The sequence below is a fragment of the Suncus etruscus genome, chromosome 4, assembly GCF_024139225.1.
Source record: "Suncus etruscus isolate mSunEtr1 chromosome 4, mSunEtr1.pri.cur, whole genome shotgun sequence".
NCBI classification, from domain to species: domain Eukaryota; kingdom Metazoa; phylum Chordata; class Mammalia; order Eulipotyphla; family Soricidae; genus Suncus; species Suncus etruscus.
In genome coordinates this window covers 14332606-14352630 of record NC_064851.1, presented here as the reverse complement: position 1 = coordinate 14352630, position 20025 = coordinate 14332606, and the positions used below count along the sequence as shown (strand labels likewise).

Below are 20025 nucleotides of genomic sequence, written 5' to 3'. Positions count from 1 at the left end.
TTGCCGGGAATTGTCCAATATGGCTGCGCCCATAGACGTACTCTTCTGAGTCCTTAGCTGAAGGTGTCCATAAACTTCTTGTTGAAGACAGCTTCTGGCCTTCACTTTTGCACCCCCGCCTTGGTGTGCTGTTGTAGAGGGGAGTCAAGAGCTATGGCAGGGACCCTCTTTTGGGGGGCAGGCAGGGTAGCCCTAGCTTGGGTTCCCCTAGCCTGCAGAAGCTTCTCTCTAGGTAAGTGACTACGCTATAAAACCACTGGAGAACTACTTCTCAGTAGGTCGTTTAGATTCATTCCCTCTCTCCGATCTGCCTAGGTATTCCTAGATTATCAGCCCGTATCAGACTCACTCTCCCGCCCCCCAAAGTGGTTGATCGTTGGAATGAGAAAAGGGCTCTGTTTGGGGTGTATGACAACATCGGGATTCTAGGTAAGTCTTGATTGACTCTCTCCCCCCCTTGAAGAGATTTCTGGGACGGCAAGTTTCCCTGTGTAGGAATGGTACCATTTTTGAAGGGAAGAGCTGATACATGGCTGTTAACATTAATTGGGCACAGTTCTGAATGCTCTGAGTATATTAAATCTCTTAAGAGCCTATATCCTTTTATAGATAAGAACACTGAGCACAGAACACCTAAGCAATTTTTTCCAAAGGTAGCAAATGACCGTGCCAGAACTTGAAGCTCAGGAGTGTTTTGCTACCTGTGGTGCATTGATAATTTCCTGTGATGGGTAGAGTAACATGTCTTGCCTATAGGGAATACTTAGGATGATGGAACTGTGTGTTGAAGACTTTGGTTTCTCTCTTCTTGTAAGTAATACGGTTTCTTACGTCACACAGGAAACTTTGAAAAGCACCCCAAAGAGCTGATTAAGGGCCCTAGATGGCTCAGAGGTTGGAAGGGAAATGAATTGCAGCGTTGTATCAGAAAGAAGAAAATGGTTGGAAATCGGATGTTCCTTGATGACCTGCATAAACTGAACAAACGCATCAGCTATCTCTACAAACACTTTAACCGCCATGGGAAGTACCGTTAGAGAAGAAAGCCCAGAACTGTGGAAGTGGCATCTCTGTCGCCCTGAAGGGGAAAAGGACTTTTCCTTCTAAGGAAATGAATTTGTATGCTTTAGGCAATAAAATGGGGGCATCTTTGGAATCAGTGACATCCCTTCCGTTTTTGTGTACCTGCTGTTTCCATTCATTCGTGTTGTCTCTGAAGCCTAGTTCACCCCACCTCTTCAATTTGCACTTCACCATTTTCCCCTTTGCAGTGAAACTAGACAGTTGTATTTCTGGCCTTAGACTTCTTGTTGAAGACCACTTCTGGGCCTCACTTTTGTATTTCTGTGGTGTGATGATGTAGAGGAGAGTCAAGAGCTATGACAGGGACCTGTTTTGAGGGGCAGGCTGGGTAACCTTAGTCTGCAGGTTCTCCTAGTCTGCAGAAGCTTCTCTCTAGGTAAGTGACTATTCTATAAAAATTGCTGGAGAACTGCTTCTCAATTGGCTGTTTAGATTCATTCCCTTTCTTTCTTTTTTCTTTTTTTCTTTTTTCATTCCCTTTCTAAACTCTGCCTAGGTATTCCTGGATTATCCCGTTTAAGACTCACTCTCCTGCCCCCCCCCCCAAAGTGGTTGATCATTGGAATGAGAAAAGGGATGTATTTATCATTGACATTGATATTTCTTGAATTTTGGCCCTTCATGTTTTTTTGTTGTTTTGGGGCCACACCTGGCTATGCTTAGACCTTAGTTCTAGCTCTGTGCTCAGGTATCACTCCAGGTATGCTCAAGGAAACATGTGGCAGGAATTGAACTCAGGTTGGGTCTGTGCAAGGCAAACATCCTACTCTTTGTACTATCTCTCTGGCCCAGGAAATAGTCTTTTCTTTTTATTGAAAATTCTGTAGTAATGTCAAATTAGTGCTTCAAAACAGTTTTAATTTAAAGAAGAAAAATTTTTTTTTGTTTTTGGGCCACACCTGGCAGCACTTGGGTTATTCCTGGCTCTGTGCTCACAAATCGCTCCTGGCAGGCTCGGGGGACTACATGGAATGCCAGGGATCAAACCTGGTCTGTCTCGGATCAACCACATACAAGGCAAACACCCTGCCACTGTGCTATCGCTCCAGCCCCTCATTTAAAAAATGTTATTGGGGGGGCCAGAGAGATCATGGAGATAAGGCGTTTGCCTTGCATGCAGAAGGTCGATGGTTCTAATCCCAGCATCCCACATGGTTCCCTGAGTCTGCCAAGAGCGATTTCTGAGCATCGAGCCAGGAGTAACCCAAAAACCAAAAAACAAAAACAAAAACAAAAAAAAACTTTTTTTTATTTGGGCCGGAGTGATAGCATAGTGGTAGGGCATTTGCCTTGCATGCAGCCAACCTTGGATGGGTCCTGGTTCGATTCACTGCATCCCATATGGTCTCCTAAGCCTGCCAGGAGCGATTTCTGAGCACAGAGCCAGGAGTAACTCCTGAGTGCCACCGGGTGTGACAAAAAAAATTAAATAAAAAAATTTTATTGAAGCATCACGATTTACAAAGTTATTCAAAGTTCAGTTTTAGACATAGTGTTCCAGCACCAGTCCCACCACCAATGTTCATTTCCCTCCACTGATGATCCCAGGTTTTATTTTATTTTTTTTTGTTTTTTGGGCCACACCCGGTGGTGCTCAGGTTACTCCTGGCTGTCTACTCAGAAATAGCTCCTGGCAGGCACGGGGGACCATATGGGACACCGGGATTCGAACCAACCACCTTTGGTCCTGGATCGGCTGCTTGCAAGGCAAATGCCGCTGTGCTATCTCTCCGGGCCCGATCCCAGGTTTTCTGCCTCATCACCAAAGATGATCATTCTTTTTTTTTTCTTTTTCTTTTCTTTTTTTTTTTTTTTGGTTTTTGGGTCACACCTAGGAGCACTCAGAAGCCACTCCTGGTTCTATGCTCAGAAATCGCCTCTGGCAGGCTCAAGGGACTATATGGGATGCCGGGATTTGAACCACTGTCCTTGTGCATGCAAAGCAAACGCTCCAGCTCCCATAATTATTTTTAAATTTTAAAGGGGCCGGAGAGATAGCATGGAGGTAAGGCCTTTCATGCAGAAGGTTGGTTGTTCGAACCCCAGTATCCCATATGGTCCCCTGAGCCTGCCAGGAGCGATTTCTGAGTGTAGAGCCAGGAGTAACCCCTGAGCACTGCCGGATGTGAACCAAAAACCAAAACAAAAAAAAATTGTTTTAAAGGAGCCGGAGAGAGCGTGGAGGTAAGGCATGCAAGGTAAATGCCTTGCATTTACCTGGGTGTTGATATATATATTATTATCTTCTTGTAATGATAACTGGACCAGAACACATACCCTGGACATGTTCTTGGAATTGTACCCAGACATGCCCCTTGTTATCTGGTAGGTATTTTTTTTGTTTGTTTGTTTGGTTTTTGGGCCACACCCGGCGACACTCAGGGGTTACTCCTGGCTATGCGCTCAGAAGTCGCTCCTGGCTTGGGGGACCATATGGGACACCGGGGGATCGAACCTCAGTCCGTCCTAGGCTAGCGCAGGCAAGGCAGGCACCTTACCTCTAGCGCCACCGCCCGGCCCCTATCTGGTAGGTATTTAAAGAAAAAAATTTGATAGTTGGGGGGACAGGGTAGGGTAGAGTCTGGAGCAGAGCCTGCCTGCTGTGGCCAGAGGCCATGCCCATCAAGAGATGCTACTTGCTCTGCCTTTATCTTTCTCTATTCTCTTTCTCAAAACCTGGACCAGGCCTCCCAGTGGCCCTCTCTGGCTGGTAAATTATCTCTTTGTCAGAAACAAACCTCCCCCCCCACTGGACTGAGAATAAAATAACTCTCTGTCTTTCTGTCTGTCTGTCTGTCTGTCTGTCTGTCTCTCTCTCTCTCTCTCTCTCTCTCTCTCTCTCTCTCTCTCTCTCTCTCTCTCTCTCTCTCTCTCTCCCTCCCTCTCCCTCCCCTCTCCTCCCCACCTGGCGACTGAGTCCTCCAGCCAGAAGCTCATAAACAAAATACTTTCCTACTTTCCATGCTGCAATGAAATATAAGAGAAGTGCGATAATTTTCAAGCTAGAGGCTGCAAAAATAGTACAGGGGTTAAGGCACTTACTATGCATGTGGCAGACCAAAATTTGATCTCTGGCACCTCATTTGGTCCCGAGTCCTGACAGGAGTGATCCCTAAGTGTAGAACGAAGAATAAATGCCTGAGCAGTACAGGAGTGGTGTCCAAACCTTCTCTTCAGATAGAATATCTGAAATCTGAAGAGTGCTAGAAAGATAGCTCAGTGGTGAGGCATATCTGATTTGTAAGCTGGGGTTTAAACTTCAGCACTGTATGGTACCCTAAGCACCACTGGATGTATTCCTCAAGATACCCAGATTCCTCCAGATGGCCCTGGTAGTTTTTGGCACCAAAATACATGAGCTGTAGTGCATTCTCAGGTTCTAGCATTGAAGCATCCAGCTGGAAAAGTAAACACCCCCACCTGCTTTATTTTTCCAGTCACAGTTTGTATACACACAGTTACACCACTGTGTGCTTAATCATTTACCTACTTAAAGACATCTGGGTTGAGTCCAGAGTGATAGATAGCACAGCAGATAGGATGTTGGCCTTGTATGCAGCCAAACCAGATCTAATTCCTAACACTCCATATGATCCACTGAGCTTGCAAGGCGTGATTTATGAGTGCACAGCCAGGAATATTCTGAGCACTTGCCCAGTGTGGCCCCCCCAAAAATTAAAAATGACATCTGGGATTTCACTTTGGGGTTGTTAGACATGACCCTGTTATAAACAAGTTTGTGTGAGCATAATTTTTTTGTTTCTCTAGAAGGAATTTCCCTCAAGTGTATCTGCTGGATAGTAAGGCAGTTTGAGAGAGACAGACACACAGAGTAAGACTGTGTTTACCTATCTATCTATCTATCTATCTATCTATCTATCTATCTATCTATCTATCTATCTATCTATCTGTCTGTCTGTCTGTCTGTCTGTCTGTCTGTCTGTCTGTCTGTCTGTCTGTCTGCCTGCCTGCCTGCCTGCCTGCCTGCCTGTCTGCCTGTTCTATCTATGGCAGTTTGAGAGAGACAGACACACAGAGTAAGACAGTTTCTGTTTATCTATCTAGTTTTTTGTTGGGCCAGGGGAGGGGGGTTCACACCTGGTAGTGCCAGGTGATAGCACATATCACTTTGGCCCCAAGGACAACATATTGCTAGTGTATGGGCTAATGAGCCTAAAGCCAGGCATTAAGAGGATTAAGAAAAGTAGATAGGGGCCAAAGAGATAGCATGGATGTAAGGCATTTGCCTTGCATGCAGAAGGATGATGGTTGGAATCCCAGCATCCCATATGGTCCCTCGAGCCTGCCAGGAGCAACTTCTGAGCGTAAAGCCAGGAGTAAACTCTGAGTGCTGCCAGGTGTGACCCCCCAAATAAAAGAAGATAGGCAAAATAGATATAAGCATGGATCAGGGGAGCTCCCTGCCTTGTGGACTGAGCCCCCAGTCTGTCCTATGATATTTATTATTCAGTGTCAATCAACAAGAGAAGAAGGACAGCTGTTAACAGACAAAAGTAGTTATCTAAATTCTAACTAAGGGGCCTGAACAATAGCACAGTGGGTAGTGCATTTGCCATGCATGTAGCCTACCTGGGTTAGATCTATAGCATCCTATGTGGTCCCCAGAGCCTTCCAGAATTTCTGAGTGAAGAACCAGGAGTAATCCCTGAGTACTACCAGATGTGGCTCCCCCCCAAAAAAAAAAATACTAACCAAGCCTAAGTGGGTCTTTACGTTCCAAAAGGGGTAAGTGAAGGGAAGAGGAAGCTAGTAAGTAAGTGAAGGGAAGAGGAAGTCTCTGTGGATAGTCTTCCTCATGGAGAGATGGCAGATAGAAAAGTGTAAACAGGACCCACATTAGCAAAGAATTCTTTGCTGCTGTCTGTGTTCAGGTAATTCAAATTAAGAGTCCTTAGATCATCTCTTTCTGCCACCTTCCTCAGACTAAAAGTTCTCTAGCTAAACTTATTTCTTGGATGTCTTCATATACAACTACATACAGGTAGTGTTGCAAGTCAGCTCTAGATGGGGTTGACTAATGGAGGGATGGAGGATGAAGTCTTTCCCTTCCAGCTTGGAGCACGCATCTGCCACCCTGTTCAGCCGGCGGTTCTGAGGTGAAGCAGCGGGTAAACAGCTCACAGATAGTCAGGCTTGTGAAAATATTAGCTTTATTTGGAGGACAAGACAGAAGCCAAAAGCCTCAGTATCAGTTCCAGCCAGAAAGCCCCTTGCCTTCCACAGACCCTTGTTTTTTCCCCCAGAATCAGGTACCACCAAATGGTGGGATCAGGTACCACCCAATGTTGGGAGCAGAATCAGGTACCACCCTAGGGTGGGAGCAGAATGCCAGGTCACACCCTAGGATAGGGCACAATCACGGATCAGGGTAGAGTCAGTAACATAATACTCCCATTAAAATGTTTACACAACAGGTAGGACACTTGTGTCACATTAAAACAGGACAGACTCATATATATGACGCTCAGGGGTTACTCCTAGCTATGTGCTCAGAAATCGATCCTGGTTTGGGAAACCATATGGGATGCCAGGGATAAAACCAAGGATGGTCCTAGATGGGCCAGGTCTCGTACAAGACAAATGTCCTACCACTGTGCTATTGCTCTGGCCCCCAGACTCCTGTTTTTTTTGTTTTGTTTTGTTTTGTTTTGTTTTGTTTTTGGGTCACACCCGGCAGTGCTCAGGGGTTATTCCTGGCTCTGGTTCTTACGCTCAGAAATTGCCCCTGGCAGGCTTGGGGGACCATATGGGATGCCGGGATTCGAACCACCGACCTTCTGCATGAAAGGCAAACGCCTTACCTCCATGCTATCTTTCCGGCCCCCAGACTCCTGTTTTAATCCCTGGCACAACATATGATCCCAGAGCACAATCAGGAGTGATCCCGAGTACAGAGACAGGAGTAAACCCTGAGCATAGCCAGATATGTCCCCCCCCCCAAAAAAAAAACAAAAAAGAAAAAGGTAAATACTGTATACCTTTATAGAACATTTAATATATGTGCTGCCGAAGCGAGCACATCCTTTATAGAACATTTAAAAAACTTTATTGAAATAGTTATTTTCTATGCATAATGTATGTATAATTTTAGGCATAATATATTCTTTCAATTGCCACCATAATCAGATTACAGAACAATGACAAGAAGATTCCCCTGTGCTATTGCTACACCAAACCTCATTTTTTTTTTCAAACCTCATTCTTTTTTTTTTTTTTTTTGGTTTTTTTGGGCCACACCCGTTTGACGCTCAGGGGTTACTCCTGGCTATGTGCTCAGAAATCGCCCCTGGCTTGGGGGGACCATATGGGACGCCGGGGGATCGAACCGCGGTCCTTCCTTGGCTAGTGCTTGCAAGGCAGACACCTTACCTCCAGCGCCACCTACCCGGCCCAACAAACCTCATTCTTAATAACTGGCAATCACTTATTGGTTCTCTATCTCTATCTCTATAACTTGTTTTCAAAAATGTTTAAAGGAATCATAAGCATATAGACTTTTTTGTTTTTTGTTTTTGCTTTTTGGGACACACCCAACTATGCCCAGGGCTTATTCCAACACTCCCCTTTATCAACTTAACATCTAAGTTGGTATATCTATTAGCCAGACAGCACTTATTACACTGTAGTCATATTATATTGTAGGTAGGGTTATGGTGGTGAGGTGTTTACACGGGGGGGGGGGGATTCCTCAGTGCTTACTCTTAGCTTTGTGCTCAAGGATCACTGCAATGCTCAGGGCATCATATATGATGTCAGGGATTGGATCTGATGCATGTAAAGCTTTTTTTCAGTACAAGCATATTGTATTTGTCATATCCATGGCAATAAAATCTTGCCAAATGGGTGTCTAACTCTTGGAAGAAAAATTTAAACAGAAGAGGAGCAGTGTTTGTGTGTGTGTGTGTGTGTGTGTGTGTGTGTGTGTGTATGCTTTGTGGATAGTTGGGCCACACTCAGTTGTGCTCAGGGCTTACTCCTTATGTCCATGAAGTGTCATGTCCATGTTCATGTCCATGAAGTGGACCAGAATAGAACCTGGGCTTGACCTGTGCAAGGCAAGTGCCTTAACGCCCTACCCCTATACCATCTTCCCAGTTTCTAAAGTGGAACACTTTTTAAAGAAATGCAGCATCACCAAAGGCCTGATGGCAGGTACACAGGGCTATATTGTGTGAAAAATCATGGATATGTAAAGCTGTATAGAATGAAAAGAATTGGGGCTGGAGTGATAGTACAGCAGGTAATGCATTTGCCTTCTAGTCAGCGGACACAGGTTCCATCCCCAGCACCACAGAAGTAATCTCTGAATGCAGAGTCAGTAGTTAGCCCTGAGCACAGCCAGATGGAGCACAATCCAAAATAAATAAATAAATAAATAAATAAATAAATAAATAGATAAAATAAATAAAATGAAATAAAATGAGTAATAATTAAGAATTACCATGTTATTCTTTTTTTTTTTTTTTTTGGTTTTTGGGCCACACCCGTTTGACGCTCAGGGGTTACTCCTGGCTATGCGCTCAGAAATGGCCCCTGGCTTGGAGGGACCATATGGGACGCTGGGGGATCGAACCTTGGTCCTGATCCTTGGCTAGCTCCTTGGCTAGCGCTTGCAAGGCAGACACCTTACCTCTAGCGCCACCTCACCGGCCCCACCATGTTATTCTTGTGTCATAGTTTATTACCTTTTTTCCTTAGCAGATATAAAATAACGGTGAGTTTTGCTACTGAGCCGCAGGCAAGGGATTATATAGATTGCAGTAGGAAAGTGAGAGGAGGAAGAGAAAATTCTTTAACTACTAAGATGAAAAAGGTCTATTCAACTCAATGACTTATTGGAGGCTTAAAAAGTTATTTAAGGGCCGGGAAGGTGGCGCTACAGGTTAGGTGTCCGCCTTGCAAGTGGATGGACCGCGGTTCGATCCCCCGGTGTCCCATATGGTCCCCGCAAGTCAGGGGTGATTTCTGAGCGCAGAACCAGGAGTAGCCCCTGAGCGTCAAACGGGTGTGGCCCAAAAACCAAAAAAAAAAAAAAAAAGTTATTTAAAACATGTTGGACTTGATCCGTCGGCCCCCAGATGCACCAACAATATCTTGTGGCATTGTTTCTCTTTTGCATAGGCACATTTAAATAGGAAAATAATACATATGCAAACAAATGTCTATAACATTACCAGGATCCAAACCTCTACCAGGGAAGACCTACCACTGCTCTGGCGTTGACTTACTCCAAAGAGTGCTCTCAACACCCAGGCGACTCAGCAACAGCCTGCTTGCAGGGCAGATCGCTTTGCATCTAATGGTGTGCTGAAATTAGAGGATGTTCCACATCAGTCTGACTTCGATGAAAAAAAAAAAAAAGCATAGAATCCAGAAACTTTAAATATAGGAACCTGATACCAATAACAGCTAAAAGTTTCACCGGGACCACGAAGAATGACTCAGGTTGGACAGATTGGAATGCTTGGAGCCCAGAGTCGGTCTTATGCCAATAAACTTTGGGGGTGAGGCTTTCTTGTAATCAGGCCAAGGATTTTTTTCGTTTTCCCCATATTTTTCTGGGCCTATGCAAACAACGGCGATTGCCACTGTCACACCTTTACTATTATTTTTTTTTAACCCTTATCCTTTAAGAAAAAAGAAACCATTTACTGAACTTAAAAACAAATAACTGTAGTAGAATGCCTGTTTCGAATACAGGCAGGGGATGGGAAGGGGGAAGGGGGCATTGGGAGGGAGGAATGTTACACTGGTGAAGGGGGGGTGTTCTGTTTGTGACTGTAACCCAACTATAATCATGTTACTTAAATAAAAAAATATATATTAAAATTATTTAAAACAAAAAAAGGAAAAAATCCTGGATGTTTTTCAAGTTTCTGAGTCGATGTGCTAAGTAAACCTACCTAAGAGGGCCTTTCTGTCGAATCCTCCAGTTGTCGATCTGAGGGAGGAAGATGGGGAGGAAGGACCGAGATCGCAGCTAAAGCTGAACCACACTGCGGGTCCTGGTCCAGCGATCTAAAAGCTGAGACTCACCCGCGGCTGTCGGCGGCAGCGCTGTGATTGGCTGCGCAGGGACCGTGGGTGGGCCTAATCTCTAGAAACTGCTTAATCATTGGCTGGAAATCCCCAGCAAGGCGGGGATTTCTCCAACCGCGGGAGTCGCTTTTTGTAAATTTCCACCCCGCCCTGCCGCTAGATTTTGACAGTGGGGCTACGCCCCTGGAGCCCTTTCTGGGAGCTGATTGGATGAAGGTCCAGTGACGTCATCAGGCGAGGCGGGGCCAGTTCCCATAAAAGAGCGGCGCCGGCTCAGCAGCCGCTGTAAGTTGCACCGCAGCTCGACTTGGCGGTGGTCCTCTGCAGCAGGCCGAGCTCGGCGCATCCATCCCCATCCGCCGCAGCGTTCCCCCACCAACCCCTGCCAGGTGCAGCCTCGCTGCAGCTTCGGAAGAGGAGTCGAACCCCGGTTCCTTCTTGTCCGCGACAATGTGAGTTGACTGGTGTGGGGGACCCGGCGCCTTCTTGGCCAACTCTCACTCACCCCCTGCGCCGGACTCTGCGGGACGGAAAATGGCGCATTGCAGCAGCAGCTGCGGCGGCGACGCGGGGAACCACCACCGCGCGCCGCCCCCCAGACCTGGCCATCCCCGGGGAGGGGGAGGATAGCACCCCATTTCTTGCACCAGCTGCAGCCAGCACCTCCAAGGGCCTGGCAGGGGCGTGGGGGGTCCCAGATTCATTGCATCCTCTCCTCTTGGCCCTCGGGGCCCCCTTATTCGGGTTTCCCCAACAGTGGAGTTTCCAGAGAGGGCAAAGGTGGAGCCGGAGACATCTGGAGAAAGGGGGTCCCCACAGCCCCTTCGTTATCCGATTGAATCTGGGCTTAGGACTTTCGGGTACACCCATGAAGATTCACTCCCTGCTAGCTAGTAACTTGGGTTGCCCTGCAATCTGGTTTTGTATATGCACCCCATTTCTCTCCCAGCCGGGATATAACTCTCCCTCCCTACCTTGGTAAATGAGCAAAAAGTCCAGAAACTTTACATGTCAGTTCCCTGGTGCCTGGTGTGGGACTCAGAAAGACCCAAGGGGCATGCATGTGAATTCCAGGTAGGGGACCCAGATAGGAGGTATTTATTTTCTTGGCAAACATTTGGAAAAGAAATAGAGCGGAGAGCTCCCGGCTTCCCCACATTCAGTTAGTCTCAGACCATCTACAGCATCACCCGCTGGAGCCTGGATCCCCTGGGGAAAGAAAAAAACTAGGGAGATGGGGAGAGAGACTTAGCACTGCCTGGCAGGATCTCTGTATGATGAAGACAGCTTTTTTCCCTCCTTTCTTTCCTATTATTGCCTAAATGAATTTGTGCTGCTTTGAGTGACAAAATAGGGAAGGGATTTTTTACTTACAGTTACATAAGGCGAGTAACTCTCCCTGTGTTTTTCCTGCTAAGTAAGTAGCTTCAGCTTGCAGCAAGCAGTGGGCAAAATGGTCTGAATGCTTTATAAATACATGCTCCTTGCTCTTTGATTTTTGTCTTTCTCCCCATCCACGCCATGCAGTTGGACCAAGCACTCAGATTCCGTTTTGGGGATGGGGGGGGTGTGTCTTTCTCAGGGGAACTGGTTCTCCTTAGCACTTATGTGGGTGGAAGAGAAGGAGATCAAGAAAGCTTGGTGACTGGTAAGGCATCACGAGGTCTCTGACCTTAGCCTTGTCATTGGTGCCACCGTCCTGGCCCGCTTCCAAAGCCAAACACTTCTTCAATGAATGTGCTACCTTTGCTGGAGAATGAGATTGCTTAGGTCAGTACCAGAGCACCAGTCTCCGGTGTACAAGATTATACTGTGGCTTCCACAACTTCTTATCTTCCCTTTCACTTGCCTCCTTCAGTGCCTTTGTTAGAGAAAGTGGTTCCTTAGCTCGGAAGGAGCAGAGTGTAATCTGCTAGTATTGCCTCCGGAAGAGGTGTTTCTCTTTTTTGGAGGAGGAGGTGTTTGGGCCATACCTGGCGGTGCTTAGGGGTTACTCCTGGCTCTGCACTCAGAAGTCGCTCCTGGCAGGCTCAGGAGACCATATGGGATGCCAGGGATTGAACCCCCAGGTCCGTCCCAAGGCAAACGCTCTAGCGCTGTGCTATTGTTCTGGCTCCATCTCTCTTTCTAGATGGGGAGAAATTCACTTAGGAAGCAGAAACTCCCTGGTATTCATTCTGTTGTGAATAGTGGGGTGACCGTGGCAAAGGTTTTGTCTCAAAGTATATTTACTCCAGGGCTGCCGCAATGGGGTACGTTTTGTGAGATTGTGCTTCTGTGATTTCTGTTTACTTCCAAATTTTGAGTCCCCTGCCTCTGTTTTACCTGTATGTTCTTTCTTGGCAATGAAAATCTCATGGTTTAGGTTAGATTCCTGGGAATTCTTTAGGAAGAGAATTTAGCTTTTGAGTGTTAGGGCATAGGGTTTTCTCTTAAAGACATCTCCCTTTCTGGGGATGGAGCGATAGCACAGCGGTAGAGCATTTGCCTTGCATGTAGCTGATCCAGGATGGACCTGGGTTCGATCTCCGGTGTCCCATATGGTCCCCCAAGCCAGGAGCAATTTTTGAGCGCATAGCCAGGAGTAACCCTTGAACGTCACCGGGTATGGACTCCCCCCCAAAAAAGACATTTCCCTTTGTGTTCCCCCACCCCAACCCTGGAATTATTCCCTTCTAAGGCTCTGTGTGGTGTAGTGCAGGTAACGCAAAATTTCTCTTTGAGTCATAAGGAGCTGGGGGAAATTCCGAAGACCGAATGTCAACTCTCCAAAAGGGAAGGACAAAATGATCATGACATGTGTATGTGGCGGACCTTTGCCAGTGTTTTTTATTTATTTATATATTTTTATTTATTTTTGTTTTTTTGGGGGGGATCACACCCGACAGCACTCAGGGGTTGGTTACTCTTGGCTCTACGCTCTGAAATCGCTCCTGGCAGGCTCAGGGGACCATATGGGATGCCGGGATTCAAACCACCCATCCTTCTGCATTCAAGGCAAACACCTTACCTCCATGCTATCTCTCCGGCCCCTTATTTATTTTTGTTTTGGTCTATATTCTTGAAACAATTGCTTTGGGCCCCAGTTCTGTGTCCATAAACCCCAGATTGAAGCAAACAGTCCTGACTCACACCACCTCCCCAAGTCCTGCCCCTGGTGATTCTCCAAGCTTTCCTTTCAGCTGTCCTAGTAACCTCATCTTTGATACTCCATGACCAATTAGAAGAGCCCTGTCAGCACTTCCGTCAGCTTGTCTTTTTTATATCTGGGATTTGCAAGACAAAACCAACCCAGCCAACAAACAAACAAAAAAAACACCTCTTCAACCCATATACTTGTTCTGAGGAGTTTGCTCACCCAAAGTTTCTTTGTACCAATTTCTCCTTACTTGAGTTGGGATTTTTTTTTTTTTTTTTTTTTTTTTTTTGGTTTTTGGGTCACACCCGGCAGTGCTCAGGGGTTATTTCTGGCTCCAGGCTCAGAAATTGCTCCTGGCAGGCACAGGGGACCATATGGGGTGCCGGGATTTGAACCGATGACCTTCTGCATGAAAGGCAAACGCCTTACCTCCATGCTATCTCTCCGGCCCCGAGTTGGGATTTTTCAATTTGACTTCAGTGAGGCCCAGACTGTCACATTGGTGAGGGTGTGTTTTGAGTATGGATGTCTGTGGATAGACCGTCTCAGAGCTTCTTCTCATCATTGCACAGATTTGCACCTCTGTGGCTTCTTGCTTCTGTGCCACAGCCCATCTGTGTGGCCTTGCCCAGGAGTCCAACCCATTTCTACCTGCATATTGCTTCGGCCATCTGGGGTAGGGTGGGGGTACCTGTGATTTCTTTTGGGCTTCTTTTAGTTTGTTTGGGGGCCACACCTGGTGATGATGCTCAAGGATTAGTTACTCCTGGCTCTGTGTTCGGAAATCACTCCTGGTGGTGTTCAGGGGACCATTTGGGATGTCAGGGATTGAACTCTGGTCAGCCTCATGCCAGGCAAGCACCCTCTCAGCTGCCCTATTGCTTCAGCCAAGTGTGCTCAACCCACGACTCTCCACAGGTCTGCTCCAGCCCAGCCACCCGCAGAGGGGGCAGAAGGGGCTGCCCCCGGTGGGGGTCCCCCCGGCCCTCCTCCTAATCTCACCAGTAACCGGAGGCTACAGCAAACCCAGGCTCAGGTGGAAGAGGTGAGTGGCTCACGTTTCTTCTGACACTGCAGATCACAGGCATGTAAAAGCACCTCCTTCATTCAGTGGGGGAGGTTGGCCAAGGACTCTGGGATGCATCCCGTATGGTTCCCCTGGGGCATACCGGGTGCTGTTCTTGCCCCTGCGTCCAGCAGCAGCTTTGCTCCGATGCCCCTTGCAGGTGGTGGACATCATGCGCGTGAATGTGGACAAGGTCCTGGAGAGAGACCAGAAGCTGTCAGAGCTGGATGACCGGGCCGACGCCTTGCAGGCAGGAGCATCACAATTTGAGAGCAGCGCTGCCAAGCTAAAGAGGAAGTATTGGTGGAAAAACTGCAAGGTGAGGTTTTTTTTTTTTTTTTTTTTTCTGGGCTAGAAAACCCTCTTTTCTGCATTCTTGCCCTCTAATGGCGCTGCATCTTTGCCCCCGAAGAACTCAGGAGGAAATCTGGGCAGCTGCCTCCTTGAGGTGCAGTACCAGAGTTGGCCACCAGGGAGAGCTAGCGTATTCAGAGTCACTGACTGAGAGACTGTGCTACCCAGAGGGCTTTGGTTGGGCGGCTTTTCAAACCCTGGAACTCCCCATAGAAAAAGTCTCACCTGGCCCTTAAACTCCTCCTTGCCAAAATGACTTGGCTGGAGGTCTTTGTTAAATCCTCCTGAAGAAAGAACACAACCCTTTATGGTGTGGAATGAAATGCTAGAGGGGCCTGAGGGCGGAGCCAGTGAATGGCATGGGGCCCCTGGAGTCCCGTTACTAGAGGTGATTCCTGGGCACAGAGCCAGGAGTAATCCCTACGCACCTAAGGATGAGGGACAAAAAAGCAAAGGGGGCAGGTTGCCTTGCACAAGGTCGACCTGTATTTGATCCCCAGCATCCTCTATGATCCTATGAACCCATTGGGATTGGTCCCTGAGTGCAGAGCCAGGAGTAAACCCTGAGCACTGATATGTATGACCACCACCCTCAAAAAATAACCCCCACCAAAAATTCAAAGTGGATTTTCTTTTTCTTTTTTTTTTGGATTTTGGGCCACACTCTGTGATGCTCAGGGGTTACTCCTAGCTATGCACTCAAAACTAGTTCCTGGCTTGGGGGACCATATGGGATGCCGGAAGATCGAACCATGGTCCATCCTTTGTCAGCTGCATGCAAGGCCCAACCACTGTGCCACAGCTCCAACCCCTCCATTGAGTTTCCTTTTGAGGCCTTGGGGATCAGGAAAAAGCCCACAGAAGTAAGCTTGCAGCCTCTGATGTTTCTTCAACTATGCTGCTGGTGTTTTTGTCTGGGGCAGGAGGCAGGCCCATCCCAGAGGCCTGCACTGGCGAGGTATTGATTTTTTGGTTTGTTTTAGTTTTTGGTTTTTGGCCACACCTGGTGGCACTCAGGGATTACTCCTGGCTCTGCACTCAGAAATCGCTCCTGATCCTCAGCATCCCATAAGGTCCCCTGAGCCTGCCAGGGGCAATTTCTGAGCATAGAGCCAGGAGTAACCCCTGAGCACCACTAGGTGTGACCCAAAAAATGAAGAAAAGGAAGGAAGGAAAAAGAAAAAGAAGCTCCTGAGCTCCAGTAGGTGTGACCCAAAAATGAAAGAAAAGAGGAAGGAAGGGAGGGAGAGAGGGAGGGAGGGAGGGAGGGAGGAAGGAAGGAAGGAAGGAAGGAAGGAAGGAAGGAAGGAAGGAAGGAAGGAAGGAAGGAAGGAAGGAAGGAAGGAGAGAAAATAAAAAAATAAAAGCTCGGGGCCGGGCGGTGGCGCTGGAGGTAAGGTGCCTGCCTTACCTGCGCTAGCCTAGGAGACGGACCGCGGTTCGATCCCCCGGCGTCCCATATGGTCCCCCAAGCCAGGAGCGACTTCTGAGCGCATAGCCAGGAGTAACCCCTGAGCGTTACCGGGTGTGGCCCAAAAACCAAAAAAAAAAAAAAAAAAAAAAAATAAAAGCTCCTGGCAGGCTCAGGGGACCATATGGAATGCTGGGGATTGAACCTGGGTCTGTCCCGGGTTACCTGGTGCAAGGCAAACACTGTGCTATCACTCTGGCCCCAGAGGGGCTTTTTTTCCCCCCCTGAGGCTGGAGGCCTTTTAGTTCCCTCCTCTCTAGCACTTGGCTCCTTTCCTCCTTCCCCATAGCCAAGGGCTCACCTTCTCTGTGTTTCCTTAGATGATGATTATGCTGGGAGCTATCTGTGCCATCATCGTGGTAGTTATTGTAAGTAAGTATCGCTGAGGTGGCTGGTGGGGTGAAGAGGTGGGAAGGTCCCCGAGTCTTCTCCCAGCCCTGCCTGCTGCCTGCCTGCCTGGGGAATGGGGCTGCTCTGACCGAGGTATGAATTGCGGTATGGAAATCGTGGCTGCCGGTTTGGGAGGGATGGAGGGAGAAAGGGCCAAGACCGGGCACTGCCTAGGGGGCGGACAGGCTTTCCCCTCTGCAAGATCTGAGTGGGGGGAGATGATTGTCCTGAGAAAGTGGGGCTTTGCTCTTGGCCACTGGCTTGGGTCTGAGGGTCTGTGGGGATGGCGCATCTAAAACGGAGAGCCCAGTTGTCTGGTAACTTGATGTAACCTGCCCTCTTGTTTTCTCCTGTCTCTCTCTCTTTCTCTTTTGCTCTTCCTTCGGGGACTTGCTGATTCCTGTGTCCAGTCTACTTTTTTACTTGAGAATGTGCCCCTTTCTCCACCCCTTCCCTGTTCTCCATGGCCATCCCAGCTCCCATCCCTCTCCCTCTCTTTGCTCTCACCACCTCCTCCATCCCAGCCCAGCCTTCTCCACAGCCCATTCCTCCTTTTCTGTTGCTTCCATTTGCCATGTGTTCATGTCCTCCACACTGGAAATGCTGCTCGTGGCATCGTTCGGGGCCACTACCTGGAGGACAACCACTGGGGCCTCCTTCCCTTCTACCATGTTCTGAGTTTTCCCCAGAAGCCAGAGCGAGTCAGAGACCAAGGGCCAGGGTGTAGCTGAAGTGATGTGCCTGAAAAGGTGACAGAGATGGTCATAGACCATCATGCTCATGGACCTGAGGATGGTCAATTGGAAACCTGCAACTCCATGCAGGTGCTTAGCACTTCTGTTTGGACCCAGGCCTAAGTGGATCTTGGGATTGGGGCCAAGCCTGCTTTTGGGGGGGACCTCATTTCTAAACTGTGAGCCTAAGATCTTCCTCATGTCAGGACATTTAGAGGGTCTTTCCCTTTGCTCTCCTCTTTTCTAACCTAGAGTTAGAAAAGGCAGGAATTCTCTCATTCCCATCCTCAAGGTAGTCCCACCAGCCAGAAAGGAGCTGACCATTTTCTGCACATTTCCGGATTGTCTAGGATGATACCAAATAGTTTAGTTAGCGGGGCTGGAGTGATAGCATAGCAGAGAGGGCACTTACTTTACCCACAGCCAAAACAGCTTTGATCCCTGGCATTCCATATGCAACACCCGAGCATCGCCAGGTGTAATTACTAAGTATAAAGCCAGAACTAACTCCTGAACATCACCAGGTATGACTTTCAAACAAAAACAACAAAAATCAAATAGTTCATCTGGCCCAAGGTGGAAGTTCTCTGCTTATTTCAATTCAAGCGTGAGTGGCCTTGTAAACCAGTGCAGGAAAACCTGCTGGTGGCAGGGAAATCATGTCAGGGCTTAGTTTGAAACTGCACTGTTGCCTATCAGGAGAGGTCTCATTCCTTCCTAAAAATGGAGCATGAGGGGGGTTCCATGTGAGGGTCCTGGGGTTCTAAGGGAAACCCTTTTCCTCTCCCCCAGCCCTTTGTGCTTGTCATAAACCAGAAGGAAGCAGGAGGGGCCTTTCTGTGTGTTGAGGGAGTTGGCATTGGGGATCTCTGTTGTATGTTGCTGTCCTGTCCCCCGACCCCTTTCTCCACACAACACTTCCCTTCAGACCGGATTCCCTTCCCCCATCTGAATCCCTCTTTATCTCCTCTCTTTCCTTCTCTTTGTGGTTACACCTGGAACCTAAAGATGCAAGGAACCTAGGTGTCCTGCTGGGCTATGGCTGGGGTTCAGGAAAGGGTGTAGAGTGGACAGATTCAGAAGATGGTGCGGCAGGAGGAGAGGGCAGATGGGGGGGGGGGCCTGCTTGATCTTGTCTCCCTTCCAGTCCTTCGAGGTCCCCATTGCAGGATGCAGCTGCAGCCGGGCGAGGTCTGGAGCTCCCCTTTTCCACGCAGCAGCATTTCATTGCACAAAACCCATCTCCCCTGGACGTTCCCCATCCCAGCCTCCCGCTTCCCTTCCTCCTGTCCCAGAGCGGGCCTGAAGAGCTGGAAGAAATCAGTGGGTCACTCTGCTGGGCACCTCCGAGCCCTAATGCTGGGGGTGGGTGTCACCGTTGGAGAAGTTCCTCTGTCCTAAATATGTCCCAGGCCTGGAGCATGTCTGCCCCTAGGTGGCAGGGGGCCCAGCCTAGCTCCCCAGAATCCCTTCTGGGTGCCTGTCCCCCAGGTGGCTCATGGACTGTAGTTGGCTTTGGTCTGGGTGGGTTGGGGAATGGGGCCCCTTTTAGATTTTTCTTTTTCACCCCACGTCCTCTTCCACGTGTGACCTCGCTGTCCCAGGACCCACCCCCATGCGCATGAGCAAAAATGCAACCAACTCCCCGGGACTGTGCGGGCAAATGAAGCCGAGCTTCCCCCCACCCCACCCCTTTCTTCAGTTCCCACAAGATGATGATGTGGGCTTTTCACCGTGGGTCTCTCATCGCCTCATTGTCTTTTTCCCTCCCCACCCCCTTCCTGGAGAGAACAGGAACATGTGTATCTCCACCAAAGGCATGTGGCATATTTACCAATTTCATGTATTCTGAATAAAGGCAAAAAAAAAAGGAAAAAAGCCCCACAGATTCCTGCCACTCAACCAAACGGACTTGGTAGTGGTTTGTGGGGGGTGGGGGTTGAGGGCCCAGAACCAGGGGGACCAGGTAGCTGTGGGCGGTAAAGGTGCAGAGCTAAGACAGGAAGTGGGTCTCACTCAGCTGTTTGGCACTTGGGCAACCTGTCAGGTGCTTGTGAGGGGAAGTTAAGCGGGAAGCTTACAATGCCTCGCATCTTTTCTCTTTTTTTTTTTTCTTTTTTTTTAGTTTTTGGGTCACACCCGGTGGTGCTCAGGGGTTACTCCTGGATGTCTGCTCAGAAATAGCTCCTGGCAGGCACGGGGGACCATGTGGGACACTGGGATTCGAACCAACCACCTTTGGTCCTGGATTGGCTGCTTGCAAGGCAAACGCCGCTGTGCTATCTCTCCGGGCCCATCTCGAAGCTTTTCTCATGGTCCCCCTATACCTGCTTCCTTCCTGGGTCCTGGTGCCTAGGTGGGGTCCATATAGGGCCTACAGTGCTGTTCCCCATTATCTATTTGGATTGGCCACTACTGTCCCAAGGGGCAGAACCTGCCTGATGGCTCGGGGCCAAGGGACTGGGACCTCTGAGGGCCTGAGTTGAATATTTGACAGGGGCAGCAGCTAGCTGCGAAGACGAGGCCTATGAGTGGGGGCCAGACAGGACAGTGGAATGGTTTGGCTCCCAGGACATAGAGCTTTTATTGGACAGAGTTCTGGCCCTCTCAGATCTGTCTCGTGTGTCAGCCTCCCAACAGACATGTTGCCTTCCTGTGACGCTCTGCCACCTTTTCATTCACCATCTAGGATGCAGAGTGACTAGAGGTGGAGCCAACGCCAGAACTT

General features: G+C 48.5%; 2 protein-coding genes across 2 annotated transcripts; both read left to right on the top strand.

Moving 5' to 3' along the window:
* The first annotated feature begins 10 nt into the window (after nucleotides 1-10).
* MRPL51 (mitochondrial ribosomal protein L51) lies at nucleotides 11-1159 on the top strand. The gene is made up of 3 exons (XM_049772136.1): nucleotides 11-232; nucleotides 316-429; nucleotides 841-1159. Exons 1-3 carry the CDS (start codon nucleotides 154-156, stop codon nucleotides 1035-1037), a joined length of 390 nt encoding a protein of 129 aa, XP_049628093.1. The 5' UTR covers nucleotides 11-153; the 3' UTR covers nucleotides 1038-1159.
* Nucleotides 1160-10425: 9266 nt separating this feature from the next.
* Nucleotides 10426-19175, top strand: VAMP1 (vesicle associated membrane protein 1). Its single transcript, XM_049772140.1, has 5 exons — nucleotides 10426-10595; nucleotides 14201-14327; nucleotides 14509-14667; nucleotides 16494-16545; nucleotides 16974-19175. Coding segments are annotated over exons 1-5 (357 nt in total). The 5' UTR covers nucleotides 10426-10593; the 3' UTR covers nucleotides 16991-19175.
* The last annotated feature ends 850 nt before the right edge of the window (nucleotides 19176-20025 follow it).